Source organism: Copadichromis virginalis, linkage group LG22 (assembly GCF_057382275.1).
Source record: "Copadichromis virginalis isolate Kocher_CV1m ecotype Utaka linkage group LG22, C_Virginalis_male_GT1.1, whole genome shotgun sequence".
Lineage (NCBI taxonomy): Eukaryota > Metazoa > Chordata > Actinopteri > Cichliformes > Cichlidae > Copadichromis > Copadichromis virginalis.
The window spans coordinates 13,283,885-13,304,438 of NC_140638.1; the positions used below are offsets into that span (position 1 = coordinate 13,283,885).

General features: G+C 44.5%; 1 protein-coding gene across 1 annotated transcript in view; it reads left to right on the forward strand.

Annotated features, from left to right (window-relative positions):
• The first annotated feature begins 324 nt into the window (after positions 1 to 324).
• The window catches only part of ash1l (ash1 (absent, small, or homeotic)-like (Drosophila)), a 31,632-nt gene continuing 11,402 nt past the window's right edge, over positions 325 to 20,554 (forward strand). The window contains exons 1-13 of the mRNA XM_085446481.1: positions 325 to 817; positions 1,642 to 1,756; positions 4,970 to 5,785; positions 6,623 to 11,063; positions 14,019 to 14,688; positions 14,848 to 15,021; positions 15,158 to 15,252; positions 15,791 to 15,864; positions 15,946 to 15,991; positions 16,211 to 16,319; positions 17,030 to 17,236; positions 17,336 to 17,482; positions 20,375 to 20,483. Coding sequence (XP_085302607.1) covers positions 5,180 to 5,785; positions 6,623 to 11,063; positions 14,019 to 14,688; positions 14,848 to 15,021; positions 15,158 to 15,252; positions 15,791 to 15,864; positions 15,946 to 15,991; positions 16,211 to 16,319; positions 17,030 to 17,236; positions 17,336 to 17,482; positions 20,375 to 20,483 — 6,678 coding nt within the window. The 5' untranslated portion in view covers positions 325 to 817; positions 1,642 to 1,756; positions 4,970 to 5,179. The remainder of the gene's footprint in view (positions 818 to 1,641; positions 1,757 to 4,969; positions 5,786 to 6,622; positions 11,064 to 14,018; positions 14,689 to 14,847; positions 15,022 to 15,157; positions 15,253 to 15,790; positions 15,865 to 15,945; positions 15,992 to 16,210; positions 16,320 to 17,029; positions 17,237 to 17,335; positions 17,483 to 20,374; positions 20,484 to 20,554) is intronic.

The window sequence follows — 20,554 nt, forward strand, 5'->3', positions numbered from 1 at the left end:
TGTAGAGGAGGGATGCGGAGCTGTGAGGCAGGAAGAAAAGAGGAAAACCTCAGAGAAGTGTGACAGAAGCAGATGCTAGAGATCAGGTGAGACAGAATCAAATAAAAGAATAATTTTTCTTGACAGTTTTAAATCATTTAATCAGCTTTTTATTATTATCCAGAAAAAACAAATACAAAAATGTAATAGCCAAAAACCAAACAAGCAATAAAAAAGGAAAGGATAAAAAAAACAACGCCAGAGGGTGATCGATTAGTCGCCCAATCCATCAGAGTCGAACATGACAACAGAGGGCAGGGTGGTTTATTTATAGGCTTGACCCCTTGAAAGGAGGCACGAAACCGGGATTTGACAGTTGACTGTTGCGCACCGCCAAACACACCCTCGCCCTAGTGCAACCGAAAATAGCGAAATAATGAAACACAGTCATTTTTGTCAATGACTGGGGACCGCAGGAACCGCGTACAACCGACATTTGCTCTCCTCTCCTCACCTCCTCTCCTCTCCCCTCCGCCCTCCTCGGTCCGTCCTCCTTCCCTCCCTCCCTCCTCTCAGGGACCGAGAATGCCCGTGTTGTACTGACACAGTAGCGATACGGGCTGAGCAGACATGGAGGCCCGATTGACGAGAGAGGCCCGCGCTGACACATCCAGGCCCAGCTAATGGTGTGTCGGAGTGGATTTCGGAGCATCTCGGGAGATATTACGGATACCAGTCGCCGTGAGGAAAAAAGGATTTAGGCACCGAGGACGAAGAAATAAGAGGGAGATCCATTTCGGGTCTCTGTTGATTCAACGCAGCCGCCATTTTGTTGACAGTTAGTGTTTTTTTTTTTTTTTTTAAATAACCCACACAGCCCTGCATCCTTTTATTTTATACCGCCGGAATATAAGTCCCTGTTTTTGTTTTACTCGCGTTTTTAAGCAGATTTAATTGCGCGTTTGTCTTTGAGGTAATGTTGGGAGATTTTTTTCTGGTTTAGCTCACTTGCTAGTGCATCGCTAGCCGTCGTAGCTGAGATGTAGTAACACGAGTGCCTGCGAGAATGTGACGGAGATGCAAGATTATGTACATCACTTGTCCCGGGTTGTGTCACTTTCACTCGGTTTACACAAATTGTATGAAAGCTGTAGGCGTTTGTTATTCATTTGCTGCCTACACGGCGTCTAAGTTAAGTGAAATTTGCTTAAATAGCTCTCAAACAGGCTGCTGTAGATGGCTAGTTAGCTGCTGCCAATGCCATTGATACAGACTGTAGCCCCGTGTCTATTATTGGACTGATTGTACGGGCTGACTCTTTACAAAATAAACAACACTTTCGTGATGCATGGGGTTATATTAAGCTCCAAGTGGCGATCTATTACTTTACCGCTCCGGCTGTTAGTGCTAAGTGTTGTGGAAATAAAATTGTTAAGGGGGAGCGAGTGGGGGTGCTTTGCATGTTGGCACTCAGCAACTTTGTGTCTTGGAGCTTGGCAAGGTTAACGATCAATTTTAGTGAGTGGTCAGGAGCTGTGTGCAGTGGTTTCCGTTTGAGGTTGTTTGTAATACTCCTACAACAGCGTTGAGATATATTTAAACTGTAGCCCTTTTTAAATTGTTCTGATCATGTTTTTTTTTATTTTCATTTTGGCTTTTCAGCTGTTGGAAGATAATTTTAATAAAAGGGTGGGGGGAAATGTGGCCACCACGTTGATACACAAGAAGACAGGACACAGCCAAATAATGTGAACACCGTTTCTGGACTATTTCAGAGGTGAGTGGAAATGATGCACATTGATAGGTGTTGTTTACGCAGGAGTAGACGTCTTCCCACCCCAAAAGCATGCTTGCAGAACCGCATGTAGATACTCGGTTTCTTTTGTATCAAGACAGTAATTACGAGTATGACTAGATAAGGGCAGTTGCGGGGGAAATTAGGGCTGATCGGTTCGCAGACTCATGAGTTGGTCCCTTGAGGGGCTGTGTTGACTGCACAGGAAACCGAAAGCAGATAACATTATTTGGTTTGCTCACTCATGCTCTGGTTAGCCATGTTTCTTCTTGTTCTAAATTAAAGTGCACGCATGTTTTTGCGCTGTACTGGAAGTCCTCTGGTTGAACTTCCCTGAGCTGCTGGGGGAGATGTTTGCACGGTGCAGGTGTGAATGACACCTGCCTCTCTGTTCCGCTTTGTCGCAGCGAGTTAACGGAGTTTAATCATTGTCCCCGCTTCTTTCTTTTTTAAAGCAACGGTCTGTTACAATTCTATAGCACTTCCGCTGCTGGGTGATACAAAGCAGCGGCGGCAGTGGTGGTGCTGGTGGTTGTAGTAGTAGAGGAATTTGCCTGCTTCCACCCCCTCCTCTGAGCACGGCCCTGTAGTAATACCAGTGGAGCTCTGGAAATGACAGGGAGCTCTCAGGGCAGACGCCAGCCCTCATGTGAATGATGCAGGGGGTGGGTTGGTTGGTGGGTGGGTGGGATACTATTGCTATGGCCAAAGGGAAATAAGCAGTTATGAACAACGTGTGCAAAAGTGAGGAGGGAGTGAAAGGAGGGAGGGAGTAAAGGGGGGAAGAAATGAGAGAGGGGGAGCAGGAGTTGTTTACTACGTTCCTCCCTGCTCTGCTATTTCTTAGGTTGTTGGAGTGAAATTGATTGTTGAATCTTGTCGTTTTTCTTTTGGCATTTGTTTGCGTTCATAGCATTGCATACTGGTCTTCTCAGAAAACAAAAGCAAAGGACAGACAGGCGTGACTAATATCAGCCTTCAAAACCACAAGTGTTGCTATTCAGTTGTTTTGCAGTATGACTATGGCAATGAAATGACTGTAGTGCAGTTTAACTGCTTCACATATACAAAAAGTACCTCAGCGTTAGACATGAAAATGATACACTTGAGTGTTAAGGCTGATCAATGAGAAATTAGAAAGCGATGTGGCCTGGTGTCAGATTATCAGCAGGGGAGCGAATGCCAGTAAATGACCTGACTTAGCTTGTTAGAGGTGAGGGGAATGTTTTGACTCTCTGGGAGGCTTTTCTGCCGACTTGTGTCACTAGCTGTCCACAGAGTTGGGTACTAAAGTGGCTTATTTTTGGCATTGCTGCTGTTATGTGACGGAAGCAGCTCCCATCACCGTGAGCATAAAAGAAAGAGGAGAACATTTGTCACTGTGTGTAAAAAGGACACAGGGAAAGGGAGTTGGTGGGGTGGGTGATGGGTGAAATGTGTTTTTGATTAAAGTGGGAACACAGTGACTTTAGTTTGTGTGCTGTTCTCAGTGCTTTCCAAGTTTGCGAAATCGAGGAGGAAGAGGATGGAAAAGCTTAAAGAAAACCGGGGGAAAGAACACCGAGATTGATGGAGTGTTAAAGAAAAGTGGGAGGTGTGATTTTCAGTGTGGTATGTGTAGCGAGGGGGAGTGTGCAGTTTTGAGGCAAAATGGAGTGAGTAATTGAAATAAACACTGAAAGGACCATGTGGGGAACCGCAGGCAAGAATCCAAAAATTCTGCAGTGTTTATTGTGTGGTTTAAAAAAATCTCTACTACTGTTTTCCACTGTCATAATCCAAAACAAACATGGTGTAAGACTATAGCAAGGAAGATTTCCTTTTCCTTTTCCCCCCTCATCTTACCGTGATGCTTTACTGATGTGATGACTTGTATGACTTTCCTGAGGCTCCATTAAGTACCTCCTTTAGTGCTCTCCACTAATGTAGGATGCAGAAAAACCGCCGGCATGTTGACGCTTGATCACTCAGGCTGGAAAAGGCGGCTGGATCCTCTCGTCTAGTCCCAGAGACCTAGTGTGCTGAGGTCACAGTTCTGAATTGCCTCCAAATGACTTCACCCAGAGAAAGCACCTGCTTGGGGGCAAATCCGCATTAAATCACTCAGAGGCCGCGGGGAGCTGTAGACAACTTCATTGAATTGGGCTGTCCTCCCAAAGAGGACAATTAAGAAGCATGCTGCTCTCTGCTGCTAGCGTGTGAGCTGTGAGCTGCCACTATCACAGGCAACCGTTTTCACTGCAGCTAATGAGAACACTTAAGGGATTGCTCATTCTGCATCTTACTCCGTAACACTTGGAAGGATGTGGCAGTGCTGTGGGATCAACTACTGACTCCAAGGAACACCAAAGAGCAAGCCAAACAAAATTTCAAGGGGGAAAATAGCCTCTAATGCCATCTGGAATGGCACGAGTGGCTATTTTCATTGTATTGTCAGACAAATGAACTATTGGGCCTGATTTTTACAATGTTATTACTTTTGGACTAAACTCCACTGGCTTCTAATTTATATCCATGCCCGTGACAGACACTTGCATGCAGTCATAGATGCGTTCTTGCCATTTCTGGGTTAGAGCTTGCTTGGCATTATGTTGACTTGTTGCTATCCCTGGTCTAGTTAAAGCCATATGACTGGTGGCTTTCACAGGCGTTTCTGACAAATGCTGTTGTCTTTAGCATCAGTCAAGGCCTTTTGATGTGCGCTGGCATAGTAAACTGAAAATTGTCATTCACCACTTTCTATGATCCTGCAATAATAATTTTTTTTCTTTTCAAAAAAAAAAATCCCTAACCACACCTGGACCTGTCTCTAGGCACTTAGTTTGGAAGCCACTGCTCTAAAGTAAATCTGCTTTGGAAATCGCAGGTGGACAATTCAAAGTCCTTGTTCCTAAGGTTACATTTCTGAGGTGAGGTAGAAGGGACTTTGCTGTGTAAATAGGTCACAGATTGTTATAATCTATGAGGATGAGCGCACCATAAAAAGTGTCAGAGATGAGATGAAGGACACTCTAACCAAACAGATAATAAAATTGTTGCTCTCTGTCTGCCTTTCACCAGCGTTCATTTTAAGACTGTTTAAAACTGTCAGTGTTTCTGTTTTTCTATTTCAGTGACTAATGTGGGATTTATTTTTATCTTCTCTACCCTCCCTTTTCTTCTTTCTCTCCCCTCTACCTGTCCCTGGTCCTGCAGTTGAAGGACGGAGAAATAGGGCTGGACAGCCGAGGAAGGGAGAGAAGCCCTCAAAGCAAGGAGAGCTTCACCCTCACCGTTATCCCCCTCCCCCTTTCCCCCCTTCACCCTTATCCCATCCCCAGACAAAAACTCTACCTGGTATCCACATTAACCACTCCTTAAACTCCATAAACTTGTACCCCCCCACCCCCCACCCCAAACAATCTAATGGATCAGAAGATTCAAGGGAGGACTGCAACTCCACCCCCTCTCCTGTCCGGTGCTCCCACAGGGGAGCGAGAGAAGGAGGGAGCGGGTGGGAAGAAAGAAGAAGAGGAGGAAAAGAAGAGGGACAGAGAGAAGGAGGGAACCCCCACCGCATCTGCTGGTGCAGGAGGCACAGGCGGGCCAGGAGGTGCCGGTGGTGACCAGTCCCATTTCTCCATCAAAGAGAGCAGCCTGTCTGAGGGCAATGTCAAACTGAAGATTGGCCTCCAGGCGAAACGCATGAAGAAGCCTCCTAAGATCCTGGAGAACTATGTGTGCCGACCGGCTTTCAGAGCCACTGTGAGGCATACGGGTCGTGGAGGAGGTAATGCCCGTGGAAACCGTGCAGGCGCCACAGGTGACGGGGCGGGCAGTCAGAGCCAGAGTCCTTCACAGGGCAGAGAAAAAGAGAGGGAAAAGAGTCCCAGTGTAAACAGACCACCCATCTCATCATCTTCAACAGCCCCAACTGCTAAAGCTCCCACACCACCTCCTCTAGCTCCTCCTCCTGCCAGCACTACCACCCTGACACCCTCCCAAATGAATGGGAACGCTCCGGCAAAAAAGGTATGGAGGCTAGATGCTGTGGATTTTATTTATTTTGGTTCAGCAGTGATTTTCCACTTTGAACAAAATTAAACATTCAGTGATGACAACTAGTATAATTATTTTCATTCACCTTACTTCCTTAAAATGTTATTGGTCAGCCACGGGTCTACAGCAAAGCTACTCTAGTAATCACAGTGTTATTACGCTAGTAAAGAGCAGAGCATAAATTTTACTTTAGTTTTCATTGTGTTCTCAGTTGGCTTGCCTCTATTCATCGCTCACTGGCCCCTTCAGTCACCCTCCGTCTGTGTCGTCTGTCCTCTGCCTGGCTGTGTACTCTCCACCCCCATCCCCGCATGACCCCTTTCTCTCACTCTCCCTCTCTGTCCTCAGTCTGACCCTAATAAGTGTTATTGAGCTGAGGGTAACTTCCCCCTCTGGCCATGCCTGTGAAGCACCGTTGGAGTAAAGATCTTACTAATGAATGTGTAACATTCACTTGCTGCTGATACTTCCCATGTGTGTTGTCATGATGTGTGTCAGTTTCTGTTTTACGCTTTATTTTAAAATATTGCTTAATGTTGTGCAAGATTGCTTACATCTTAATTATGATGTACCTGGTGCTGTATATATCTAAAAGATAATATTTAACTTTAATATTGTACATTACCTTCTTCAAATTGCAAATCAAGCAGTCCTAGTTTGCGCCTCTGCTGCTTGTTTACCACATTCAAAATTATATATATATATAATTTAGAAATTTGGGTGGTGTGTTTGTTATTTCTTTACCATAATAATTATTCATCTCTATTATTCTCATTAATCCCTTGCCTTTTCTCCCTAACACCCTTCCAGGGTCCACCAAAGATGGATTGCAAGTCTGATTCAAAGTCAGACACAAAAGCAGCTACCACCACATCTGAGAGACCACTTAACCTTCACCGCCCTCCACCAGACAGCAAAACGCATTCCTCTGGGAAGAAAGCGCCAGCTCCGCAACCCAACCCCCGGACATCTTCACCATCTCCGCCATTATCTTTAACGAAAGAACCCAGCCTTGAAGGTGTTAAGCCTCCTCAATGCACCTACAGCACAGACAGTCAAAGAGATAAGGACAAAGGTCTTCAGAGTTGGGGAGCGCCAACCGTCACTGAAAAATTAGCTCAACTAATAGCAACTTGTCCACCATCCAAGACCCCTAAGCCAGCCAAACCTGCAAAGATTGATCCCAGCCCTCCTCTTCCGAGCTCAGGCTTTATGGCCCCTACAGCCAAGCAACGAGACAGAGCTTTGGCCAATAGGAACACATATTCAAGAATGGTTCACCTTTCTCCTCCACCTCCTGTGTCAAGACCACCTGGTCGGCCATATGGGTCTAGAAGCAAAGACAGTATTTTAGAAAATTCAACCACCCTGACGCCGCTGAGGAACGAGGACTTGGATGGGACTGGGAAAGCTGCTAGCAGCAACGGAAACAACAGTATCAGCATGAGCAGCACCAACAGCAGTAGTCGCAGCAACAGCCCAGCATTCACCTATGGCAATAACCGCCTGACAGTCCTGTCAAATGAAAGCAACAGTGACAGCAGCAACAGTAGCATTTCTAAGCAACCGTTACACCCTGCTCACTCCTTACCCCATACCACGTCACCTTCATTGTGTCCAATTTCATCATCTTCATCATCATCGGTGGAGCAGAGGACGGTGAGTGCAGTGAGTCACCTGGGCTCCCCTGTTCCCTCACAAGGACACCATGCACGAGAGTCTCCTGCCCTCGCAGAAGAAAGCAGTGCAGGTGAGCGAGAGCAAGACAGGGACATCCCCAGAGACTTATCCAAGTGCCCCCCTTCAGCAGCAACTGGAAGGCCAGAAGGGAAAGAGAAAGGGGGAAGCAACCAGTCAGTACGAGTTGAGAGGGGAAAAAGTTCTAGTCCAAGTAAACGTAGTCCCAACCAGGATAGTAACCGAAGCGGTTGGACTAGCAGTCCCACTGAGTCTATTAGACAAAGGACACCTTCCCCACTGGAGCCAGATGATGATGATGATGATGATGATGATGATGATGAAGATGATGAAGAAGAAAGCCCACAGACGCCTCTCAGAGATGACTCTCCTGATTCATCCCTAGACTCTCCAGCAGAGCAGGACAGCAAACCCCTTAAAAAGCGCAGGGGAAGAAAACCCCGCTGGACACGTGTTATGCTAAAGGCCCAAAGTCAGAGAAGCCCGGACAGTCTCTTCACTGAGAACAAAACCACCATGCCTTTATCTTCAAGCCTGGAAATTCCAACGCCACCAGTTAAAAGACCTGTAGGCAGGCCCCCAAATCCAAATAAGGTCAAACCAAATCCTGTGTCACAAAATTCAGTGTCACAGCTCTTCCCACCCCAGCCTAAAAAAAGAGGAAGGCCAAAGTCTAAAATGCCAAGGCTTGATGCACCGGCCCGTGGGAATCCCCCTAACAAGCTACAACCCTCTAAGGTCTTTTCATCTTTGTTGAAGTCCAAAGAAGAACAGGACCCACCTGTTCTTCACCCCGAGGTAGACTTAAACCCTCCTAAACCTATGCCTAGGAAACGTGGGCGCCCCAAGCGCCTTCCTCCTACTTTACCCCAGGAGGGTCAGCCTCCCACGTTGGCTCCAGAAGCAGGGGAAAGATTCCGCAACAAAGGAAACGGGCAGCTTATCATGAAAACTATTATTGGCAAAATCAATAAGATGAAAAGCGTTAAGCGGAAGCGTATTCTCAGTCAAATCCTTTTAGGCCCAAGGTCAGAAGACACCCCTAAAGGCACCACTAGTAGCATGGCTGCAACAGCAGAAGCTGCAACGCAGTCGTTGTCATCCCTAGCTGCTTCTTTTGGAGGAAAACTAGGGCCTCAAATTAATGTCAGTAAAAAGGGCACAATATACATGGGTAAAAGGAGAGGCCGTAAACCAAAAGTGGCAACTAATGTCTCAGCTACAATGTCACCTTCAGAAACCTTTATATCTCCAAACACCACTTCCCCTCTTCATCCCCATCAGTCACAGTCCCATCAGCAGCACCAGCTCTCCTCAGAGGTTTTTTCCTCACCCTCCCTCTCACAGTTGAGTGGAGGCCACAGTCCCATCAGCGATGGTAGCTTTGTGGAGCCAGGCTCAGTGCACTTCGCAGGTCACTCTCACTATTCCAACTCCCATCATAGTCATAACACGTTTTCGCTTCCTCCTCCAACCTTTTCAGCTCCTAATCCTCGTAACCCAGTCATGGGCTCGATGTCATCGTCTGGTGTCCCAGTAGCCTCCCAGAAAAAGTCATCTTGCCGTGGATATCATCACCACCATCACCATTATAGGCAGCACTACCATTATCATAAGCTTTCCCCTCCCAGGCCACTCCATCCCACCTCCCCTGCCCCTCTGAGTGAGCTAAAAGAAGCCACGCCATCACCAGTGAGTGAGTCACACAGCGAGGAGACTGTGCCCAGTGACAGTGGTATAGGGACAGACAATAACAGCACCTCTGACCGTGGTGAGAAAGCTGGAGGAGCAGGTGGCTTGGGTGCAATTGGCATCCCACCTGGGATGGGTGGTGGATTATTAATGCCAGGGGTCATGGGTTCAGCTATGGGTCCAGGGATGGGCATTAACTCAAGGGGCAGGCGTCGACACAGCAATGTACTTATGGAACATCCTTCACCGTCTCCATCACCCCATGGGACAAGGTCATCGCCTGATCCCCGAAGATCTCACCCAGCAGCTCCCGCCACAACCTTAGTGGGACACAAGGAGAAACATAAGCACAAATGCAAACGCCGAAGCCATGGCTGCCCCGGCTATGACAAGCTAAAGAGGCAGAAGAGGAAACGCAAGAAGAAGTACTTACAGCTACGCTCCCGACGGCTCGACCCAGACTTCCTCGCTGAGCTGGACGAGATTGTTGTGCGACTAAGTGAAATACGCATAACTCACCGCACCACAGGGCACCGGCTCGGAAGCGGAATAGGCATAGCAGCGGGATCAAGTAGAGTGCCAGGGGTGGGTGGCAGGGCTGCTGGCGCCATAGGAGGCACAGGTGGCCCTCCACCGCATCATTATGTTCACAGAGACCTCCTGCCTACAATCTTCAGGGTTAACTTTGGCAGCTTCTACTCTCATCCACCATACTCCTGTGACCCGTTGCACTATGTTCGTAAACCGGATATGAAGAAGAAACGTGGACGGCCTCCCAAACTGAGGGAGTCTATGTCTGAGGTTCCATTTGTACCTGGACTTGGATTCCCCCTTTCAAGTGGAGGCTTCTACCACCCCTCCTATGTTCCTTACTCATCAGGACCTCTGGGGTTGGGCTATTACAGAGGTTATCCTCCAGCAAGTGCGCTGTATCCCCACCCACACCACCAGTCACCCCATACGGCCCCATCACATCACACTCACCACTCACCGTCTTTCCCACCTCCCCCCACATCTTTCTTACATCATCACCACCCATCACATCTCCTGCTGAACCACTCAAAGTTTCACAAGAAAAAACACAAGCTGCTAAGGCAGGAGTACCTGGGAGCAGGACGGCCTCCTGTCCTATACCCACCCATGTCCTCTGAGCTCTCCTTCAACTGGCACCACAAACATAAACACAGGCACAAACACAGAGAACGCTGTGCTGAGGATGACAGGGAGGAAGCAGCAAGAGGTGGATCAGGGAGCCGAGCTAGTGCAGGGATTTCTGACAGTGGAACATCTGGGAAAGGAGAGCGAGTTAGTGGTTTGGGAATGGCAGAGGCTTTACAGCGATGCCGCTTTGGACGAGACACTTCCAGCACCAGTGCCAGCAAGCAAGCTGCCACTACCTCTGCTAACTCCCCCTCTTCTTCCTCATCCTCATCTGCTGAAAGGTACAAGCGCAAAGAGAGCTCCATGTCCTGTCTCGGACCTTCAAGGCTTGCATTGGGCAACAGCTCAAAGGGCCACTCAGCTGAGTCCTGGTTCAGAATAGGCAACTCTGAAGCAGACTACTCAAAGCTGTCACGGAGTCAATTGGCTCCTGGCCAGGGTTCCTTCTCAGACGGACGGGCAGAAGACCCAGCGGGCTGCTCGGACAGTGAGGATGAGGAGCCTCTCACTCCCACAGAGGATGTAGAAACCCACGATTCTCCAAAGCGTACAAATCTGTTTGCTTCAGCAATCACCCGCACTTCACTGAAAGGAGGCAGGAGCAGAAAGACTGATGTAGTTACAGAGAGCTCCAGCTTCTCTCACATGGACCGGCCAATGAGGAAGGAACACTCAACATCAGCAGAGAGGAGAGAGATGGGTAAGGCACTTTTGGAATCTCTGTTGTTTGGGTTAGGAATAATTAAAAAAAAAAAAAAAAAACGAAACAAAAAAACATTTTCAGCTTTAGTTGACATTTATAGTAAAGGAGAATTTCTGGTGGTGGTTTATTTTTCTTTTTTTTCTTTATGTAGATCATAGGTAGTGATAGTGTATTTGGACGGCATTCCAATTAAATGTGCTCCTAGTGTACCCCATAGTAAAATTAATTTTATGGCAGAGCTTCAAAAAAAAAAAGTAAATGCAAAGTGGCAGGAAAACATAATTGCTTAATACCTTGCTTGAATAATCTTGGCATGTTTGTAGCATAGGTTATTAAAAACGTAATATTTCAAAGCAGCAGGGAGCAGTTTGCCTTCACCTCCTCTTGGATATTTCATCCATTAAATCCTTTATGATCTGTGTAGCTTTTCAAGCTTGTGTCTTTGATAACTTTTCTGTACAGAAAATCATTTGACCCAAATTAAATGTGACATTGTTAAAGGTTGCAGGAGTTAATTTTCCACCAAAATCATGCTTCCTAAAATAGTTCTGATGCAGTTGTATTGTGAATTCTGTGTCTAAATGTGATTGGCTGCTGTTTGATGAGCTTTATAGTTTTGGACAGCTCTGGCAAAACTGGCACAGTGTCCAATCATTTAGATCCGGCACTAACTCCTTTATGTGGGCAGCTGTTGCCATATGGCACAGCAACTGGGGTCTCAAATCCATACCTCACAACAAAACTGGAAAATTAACAATTCTCCAGTGTTAGGAAGAAAAAAAAATACTAAGCTGGATGGGTCATTTATTTTAGTGAACAAGCCCACTTTAAAGACACAATGACATCTTGTTTGCATACGCTCTAACATTTGGTAGCTCTTAGTAGTGGTTACCAGCATGGCAAAAAAAGCATACATAATTGCTTAAACTAGCTCCTTTGTGTGTGTGGTTAGCCACAGTTATAGATATAGCATTTCTGCCAGGGCTCATCTTGCTAGAAGGGTGGAGTATTTTGTTAACGTGCTATACTTAGTAGTCTTTTCCCTCAAAAGCTCAGAATGTGGGGCCTAGTCCTATCCATCGGTACACCCAGCACCTGGGTTGGTTTAATGTTGCTGATGTAAGACACAGTGCCGTGGTAGAGATCTCGCTTCATCTGTGAGGCTCTTAACGAGCTGTAACGTGTGTATGAGCACTGGTAGGCTGACTGTATGTGAGTATCACCTAATGTTTATGCGTGTGTCTATGAGTAATATGGGAAGCCGAAAGGTCCTTGTTGAGGCAGCATGATGCAGTTCAAACCAAGCCAGGGTAATCCTGGATTAGAGTTTAGGAGATGGGGTCACCCAGCGGTCACAGACAGAACTGTGAAGGTAGGGGAGGCCAAGGGTGGGGACTGGGTTGCCACACAACGCAAGTGGGGAATGACAGAAGTTGACAAATATACAATGACAGGGTAGTGGGTGTAGAGATAGTGACGTGTAGCAAAAAGAGTGCAAGGGATGTTTTGGAAAAGGACGTGTGAATAGATGTGAAAGAGGTTTCCGTTGAGATGGGCAGATTCAAAGAGTGTCACAGCACCTTGGACTGTTAAAAATATGGTTCAGTGATTGGCTAATTAACTGATCATCGCACTCTGACCTTATATTACAGGGTGATTTGCGGTCTGCTGTGTGTCAGTTCAGTACTGTCTAGTAAAGGAGGAGGAGGTTGTACTTTCAGGTGCTTCCTTATTTCCTTATTGTGGTCACCACAGCAGATCGATCTGCATGTTTGATTTGGCACACATTTTATGCTAAATGTCCTTATTTAAAAAAAACCCTACCATGAAGTAAAGAGGGTTTAATCTAAATGCATACACAATGTGTCTAATGATTCATTCAGACTTGTACAGTTGCCAGTAACTTCTATCCACTTAAGTGTATGAATTGTTATATTATTATTTTGGCATTTCTTTTGAAAGTCATATTTCAGCCAAAATAAACCATTTGTATGGGTGACCAAAAAATGAAAGGATTTTGAGTTAGGAGTAAGAGTAATGCTTCTTTTTGTCAAGTAAAAAGACATATTAAATGCGTTAAATGAAACTGTGTAAAGTTTGATGGTGTAGACATTCTTAAAACATTAGGGTCTGTCTGAAATGAAAAAAATAAAAACAACTTAGAAATATGGTTTCCTAAGGTCAGACCAGGGAAGGAAGTATTCTAAGAAGATGCAGGAGATCAATATTAATGAGGGGAAAAATAGCAGCACAGTTTCTTTAGCCTCTCACTTTCTATTTCCATACCATTCCAAAACCCGTATTTTCTTATTTTTTAGCCATTCTGCTATTACTTAATTATGGGATTTGGGTCATTTGTCTTGTTTCATCACCCAGAGTGTCTTCTAAGGTTCAGGGCATGGACTGCTTCCCTGACATTGTCTCGTAAAATTCACTCATTTTTAATTCATTGTCCTTTAAAGGATTGCAAAGCAGTCCCAGACTATGATACCTCCTCCCCCATGCTTCAAGGCTGGTTGAAGTTTTGTTGTTAGTGTACAGTGTCCTTTAAACATTTTTTTTCTTCATTTGTGTAAAGAATATTGTTGGAAGTGTTGGAATACATCTAGGGGATGATTTACACACTTTAGAGGTGCTGCGGGGTTTTTTTTTATGTACTTGTTTTTGTTTTCTTATAGAAGAAATATGACCAAAGAACAAGTTGTACTGATTTCAGCAGTTTTTCTGCATTTTAGCAGAGTTTTTCTGCTACTCTTGGATTAACAAAAATCAAAAAGGAATGAAGTGTGATTAGAAGCATGTATGAGAATAGAAAAGGACCTAAAGGAACAAGAGAAGACATGCATAAGCATAGTATCACTGTTTCCTGAGTGCTGACGTGTTAACTGTCCTGTTGCTACTTAGCATTTTTAAGATTCATTTAGACCATTCATTTTCTGTTTCTCTCCTCAGGGTCATCAGGTATCCAGACAAGGGGTGTTACACTCCCAACCTCGGAAGAACCTGAAGGATCCCTGCACCACCGCCAACAGCACCATCATCAGTCTTCTCTGTTTCACTCCCACAGCTCAACCTCCTCATCCTGCCTCTCTCCCTCTCAGGAGTGTTGCCTGGATGTCTCACTGTCTCACAACTCCCATCACGTACAGCCTTCCAAATACAGTCTGCTCCATGTCAACAAAATCCTGCGTGCCAAGAAGCTGCAGAGACAGGCCCGTACAGGAAACAACATGGTAAAGAAGAGGGGGCCTGGACGTCCTAGGAAACACCCGTTACCCTCCCCACCACCGTCCCCTCCACCTGTGGTAGAGTTGAATCAAGTCCGGCACCGGGAGAAAGGGGTGGAACGGTTAGCAGAGGGAAGAGGGTGGGAGGGTGATACTGTGACTGATGCTATTGAGTCGGTAGTCCAGGGGCAACGCAGAAAAGGTCAGAAGCGAAAGCACTGGGAGAGAGAAGGGGATGAGGAAGAGGAGGAGGATGTGGAAGAGGACAGGGAGGCTGAAGACATGGAGGGACACTTGCCTGAAAGAGAGGAAAACCTAGGGAGCCTTGTGGCAAGGTCCAGACCTGGGACAGGAAGGAGCTGGCTTACCCAAGATGAGCTACAGAGCCTTCATGAGTAAGCAAATTATAATACACTATTGCATATTCAACAAGACTGGACTTGAGAGACTCTTCTCTATGACAGTGAAAACTAATATTAGGATTCAGTGGTGGTATGTATAACATTTATTAAGTCCAGTTGTCACTAGAAACCAAGTCATGTTTCTATCTTTAGCTCAGTGGAAACCAAGCCAGATGGCCACTGCTCATCAGAGGGCCCAGGCCCTGTCTCCAGGGAACAAGCTCCACCTATGCCCATAGCCACCCAGCGAGAGAAAAGACCAGCACGACCTCCGAAGAAGAAGTTCCAGAAAGCGGGGTTATATTCTGATGTGTACAAAACTGAAGAGTGAGTCTTAGGGGCGTGGAGATCCAAATCCTCTCCCTACTAATCCTTAATTCAGACAGCAACACTTCATAGTGTCATACAGTTTTTCTGCACAGCCAGTGAAATGCCTTCACATTTTTCTTTTCCTCTTCTACAGCCCCCGTAGTCAGTTTCTGCAGCTGAAGAAAGAGAAGCTAGAGTATATACCTGGGGAACATGAGTATGGATTGTTTCCTGCTCCAATACATGTTGGTGAGTTTTAAAATTAATTAGTTGAGATTTTTGCTATTGATTTATTTTATGATCATCAAAAAAAAAAAGAATTTAAGAAGCAAGGAGTTTTTAAACACTAAAAACCAAGTTATTTATTCATAGTGTAGTCATTTAATCATTTACCTAACAAGTAAACGATAGAAAAGAGACAAATTGGGGAATATGGGAACAGCTGAAAGTAGATTTAATTATTTATTTAGTTGAAGTTTTGAGCACATTTCTTAAATTTCTTTATGCAGAATTCAGTCGTTGGCAGGTTTCACAAATTTGAATTTCTCAGTTAGCTGTATGACTTGCCAAGGGAGGGAAAGTAAAACCTAGAAAACCTCATTTTGCTTCAGTCTGTGTCCAAGATTCAAACGGCTCTAGTAAATTATCCAGATAAACCTGTTTCTTGGAACAGGACTCTCCTCTGTTTATCACAGGCCTGTGTTTTCAGCTATGATAAGATGAAGCATAAATACAACGGACTGATTTTTCTCTCTTCCCAAATCCCCCCCACCCCCCACCCACCCAGGAAAGTACCTGAGACAGAAACGCATTGACTTCCAGTTGCCTTACGACATCCTATGGTTGTGGAAACATGATCAGGTGATCAATCTTTCTGAGGTTCTTAGTATGTATTTTTGTTTCGACCACTTTTGCATTTACCGCTCTATTTCTTCCTTTCAGCTACACAAGAGGCCTGATGTCCCCCTTTATAAAAAAATAAGATCAAGTGAGTGAAAGGATTTTTTTTTTTAAATTTCAAATTTTTTTTTTTTATATATAATTTGTAGCTTTGTTAAACTCAGGTGTTTCCCTATAAATATATAAGATAAGGATATTTGCTTCACTAGTTACAAAAACAGGAATTAAAGATGTGTGTCTACAGTTCAACTTTGTGTGTCAAACACTGTAAGAATGATATGGTAATACTCTGTTTTATGTTTTATAGATGTTTATGTGGATGTGAAGCCTCTCTCTGGTTATGAAACAACTACATGCAACTGTAGACTTCCCGAAGACTCAACTGAAAAAGGCTGCATGGATGAATGCTTGAATAGGTAAAGATACACCATCATAATTGGTTGTTTTCAACAAGTCTCATGTTACTTTTCAGTATTCAGATGAAGCCATGTGCTTGTTTAGAAATGTTATTTTACATCGCTTTGTTTTAGGAATTAAGTGATTTTGAATAGAGGGCAAAACATGGTGTCAAGACAGGAATGCCAGCCATTGCACTCCATCTCCATCTTCAGGCTGTCTTTCTCTCCAGTCAAACTTATCTCCATAGGAAGGGGATTTTTTTTTTTTTTTATTGTTTGTAACCAGTATATCCTCTTCAATCTGACATCTTAAGTGTTGCAAACCTATTGAGTTTTTAGCATGCAGCAGAGCAAAGTAAAAACAGTAATGTGCTTCAGATGTTGTACAGAAACCATGCCTCAGGGGTGCTGAAAACAAGCAAGCACTGGCTGTTGAAAATATCCCTGTGGCACTGCAGCAGTTGACAGCGTTTTGTAACAGCTTGGCAAAGGTGTTAGTTTCTTCCATGGTTCTGATTGGATAGGGCATTTTACAGTTGAGAATGAGTGGACTGATTCAGAGGTCTGGAGTTTTGGGGATGGGGGGGTTGTCATGGTAATCAAGAAGCTTCTCGGATGACAGGTAATAACATCTTCAAGAAACTTACATAAGTCCAGTTGCTTTTCTTTCCAAGCTCCAATAATGGCAGCCTTATTTTATAATTTTTTTAAAAAATTATTTTTCACAGGATGAGCTTTGCTGAGTGTTCTCCCAGCACGTGTCCATGTGGAGATCATTGTGACAACCAGCATATCCAGAGACACGAGTGGGTCCAGTGTCTGGAGCGTTTCCGCACTGAGGGCAAAGGGTGGGGCATCCGCACCAAGGAGTCTCTCCGCTCAGGACAGTTCATCATTGAGTATTTGGGTGAAGTTGTTAGCGAACAGGAGTTCAGGTGAGATGGACATCTTCATTGCTATACAATGAAACTAGTGTTAGATGATGTATATTTCTTTCTCTTATCTTCAACACATTCCTACCTTCCATGTTTTAGGAGTCGCATGATGGAACAGTACTTCTCCCACAGTGGCCACTACTGCCTGAACCTGGATAGTGGCATGGTGATTGATAGCTACAGAATGGGCAATGAAGCGCGTTTCATAAACCACAGCTGTGAACCCAACTGTCAGATGCAGAAGTGGTGAGTGTCACAGCAGCCTTGAACTGTTTCCCTGCTAATGCCCTTGTGGTGCTTTTAGGTGCTTACCAAAGAACAGATTTGGCTAAGCCTTTTTGGCTCTGAGCACGAGCAGTTGCCACAAGTTGTTAGGGATGGGATAGAGGCCTGGTGTGAACCACATTTGGTTTACAGATATAGGGTACTGCTTTTATACTCACTATGTGTCTATAATAGTCCAAATCGGTATAGGTTACCATGTGAGGCAGATATTGTCAGGTCGATTTAGTCACAGGGGATATTAGGGCACAGTGTTAAACAAGTGATGCTGTTCGATGTGACAGCAGTGTCACAGGAGCTCATTGCAAAGTCTTCTAGCTTGATACTTCAGTATTTCGGTGGCTTTCTTGAAAGTCGGGGCATGTTAAAATAGACCAGCCTATTACCTAAATAGGCTGTCTGTGTGTTATTAAAATGGTCTTCTCTGCAACCGACTATAGCTATAACACACTAGGAATGGCCCAAAAGATGGTACCGTGGAATTTAGACAACTGGAGACAAGGCCAGCTACATAAAGTCCAGCCACGACCAGGGGTTATAGTAGGTAACAGTGCAGTATAATGATGTTGCAGCTCAAAATAATGTTTATTTATTGTGTGCCTTGCTTGGTGCAGCCCCTCTGTCTGAAATGAGCTATTTAACTCTTTTCTCATTAAAGCCACTCTACCTTTAAGACCATTTGATTGCTGCTACTGGAAAACAAAAAAGGTTGGAGCAGCAGGTTTGGAGAACAGGACATCCATCCTCACAAAAATACCAGTAACTAAGCATTTAATGCTGTCTGAAGCCTGTTATTACCTCCGCAAACACAGAACTGATTATTTGAAAATGTGCCATGTGGAATATGTGCAGGCACCATAGTAACAGTATGTAATAAATAACGCAGAAATTGGGGAAAAGCCTATTATATTCATGCAGCTGTACAGTTAAACCAGTTGAACAGACCTTGATAAGTAGTCACTGTGAATGCTAGGCAGTATTTGTTGCCTCTCTTTTGGTATCGTACATAATAGCTCTAAAAGACACACGTGTTGCAGGTGCACCGCTCTGTAAATGAGAAGGCTCTACCTTGAAACCCCAACCTTATTAATGTGGTTGTGGTAATCTGATGAGATCACCTCACTCCTTTTCTTCCAGTGTTCAGAGACCTTAATGGCTTAAAGCCCTTACACCTGCCAAAACAATTCTCTTTTTTTCCTGAGGGCTTGTTCTCACAGCATGTTTAAATCCACAGCTCATGGAGACCTGGCTGAGCAGGCCTCCCTTTGCCTCGCTTTTCTAAGTGAAACCTGCTTAGTTTATCTTTAGTTCTTTTAGTGAATGTGCCAACTCCGTTAGAGGATTTGATTGTTGAAAGCTAATGACGACATAGAGTTTACTATCACGTTGTACCCTCTGCCCTCCAACGTAGACCAGTTCACAATCTAGGACACAGGTCTGCAGGTGCCTGCGTGCACTCCTGAAATAAAAGACTCTACAAGGATGGAGGATTTTCAGCACAAAGCCTGACGAGTCATCCGTCTTGTCACAGAAGAGAGATTACATGCAGCCGGGCCTTAGATACAGCTGTAGTGGCTGAAGACAATGCGCTGAATCAGCTTTTTACCCCTATATAAGGAATAAATTATCAAGCGGCTGGCAAGCAGAATGGTGTGTTTTATTCTTACAAGAATAGTGAAAAGCTGGAGCGCTGCTTCATTTGGAGAGAGGAAGAAAGGCATTACTTGTTGAACATTTGTCACACTGACTATTCCCTTTTTGTCCCAATTTTAAAACTGGGTTTGATGTAATTGACTAATTTTACATTTTAACTTTAAAATGAAAGCTTTGCTTCAGGGAGAAATTTGTGTTTGTACATCCTTGTGTAAAAGGGATATACCGTAATATGTTTTGGATGTAGTTAGTGATTATTTTTTTTATCCCTAGCCTAGAACTATACCCCTTGAAAAAGTGAATCTTTTCATGTGATCAAGTCAAAATGTTCACTATTAACCTGAAAAATAGACATTTGGGTATAATTATATAATGAACTGAAATCATATACCTGTTACCTAACCTTTTGGAAAGTGTGATTCAGTACTTAGTACCGTTTCCTCACAGCAACAAATGTTCTGGATTTGGATCTCTTGGTTGATGGAAGCATCTAAGTGTGGTTTGCACTTGGACTTTGTGATTTTCCCTCAGTTGTATGTGTTAAAGCACTTATGTTGCAAAGAATGGAGTGACCTATGAATATCATTAACTGTATATAAAAGGTGGACTGTTTTGAATACCTCCATTCTGTTTCTTTTGAGCCAGAGCAGACTAGAACTGGTGATGGTGGCGTGCTAAACCTTAAGCTGAAACTAGCAAGCTTGACTCATGAGATTTGTAAAATTGTAAAATGATTTTAGCCAAAGAGCTACTGTCCCTGATGACATTTCTTAATTTGAAGTGTGAATACATTGCAATAAAGTGCCAGCAGCAAAAACTGCACCATGCTGTAAATTTAGCAATATAGCATGGGAGTCTATGAAGATTGGTTTGCTTTTGGATTCAGCCTCAAGAGTCCACGAGAGGAACTGTCCTGAGGCTGCAGGCTGCTGGTCAGTGAAACCACAAAAACACTGCAAATAGAAGTTCATGTAGTATCCTTCTAGTTGTTGTACAGGCCCTTTTGGGACAGTTGTTACTACAGTAAGCTCAGATTTTGAAATGGAATCACCGAACTGCTATTTTATAAAAGCTGTTCCAGAGCCTGTGGGCAGGTTAAAACTTACCATGCTTCTTGCTTCCTTTCATCTCCTTAGAATATCTCCTTAAGTATTAAAAATCTCATAAAAGCTTCACTCATTGTAATATTCTCATTTCTTGCAGGTCAGTGAACGGGGTGTACAGAATAGGTCTCTTTGCTCTCAGAGACATCAGCAGCGGGACTGAGCTCACCTACGACTACAACTTCCGTTCCTTCAATACAGAAGAGCAGGTGAAGCACTAGGAACAGTTTTGGAAGAACGCTTATTTTCAGACGTTCTGTTGCACCTGTGCATATTTCTC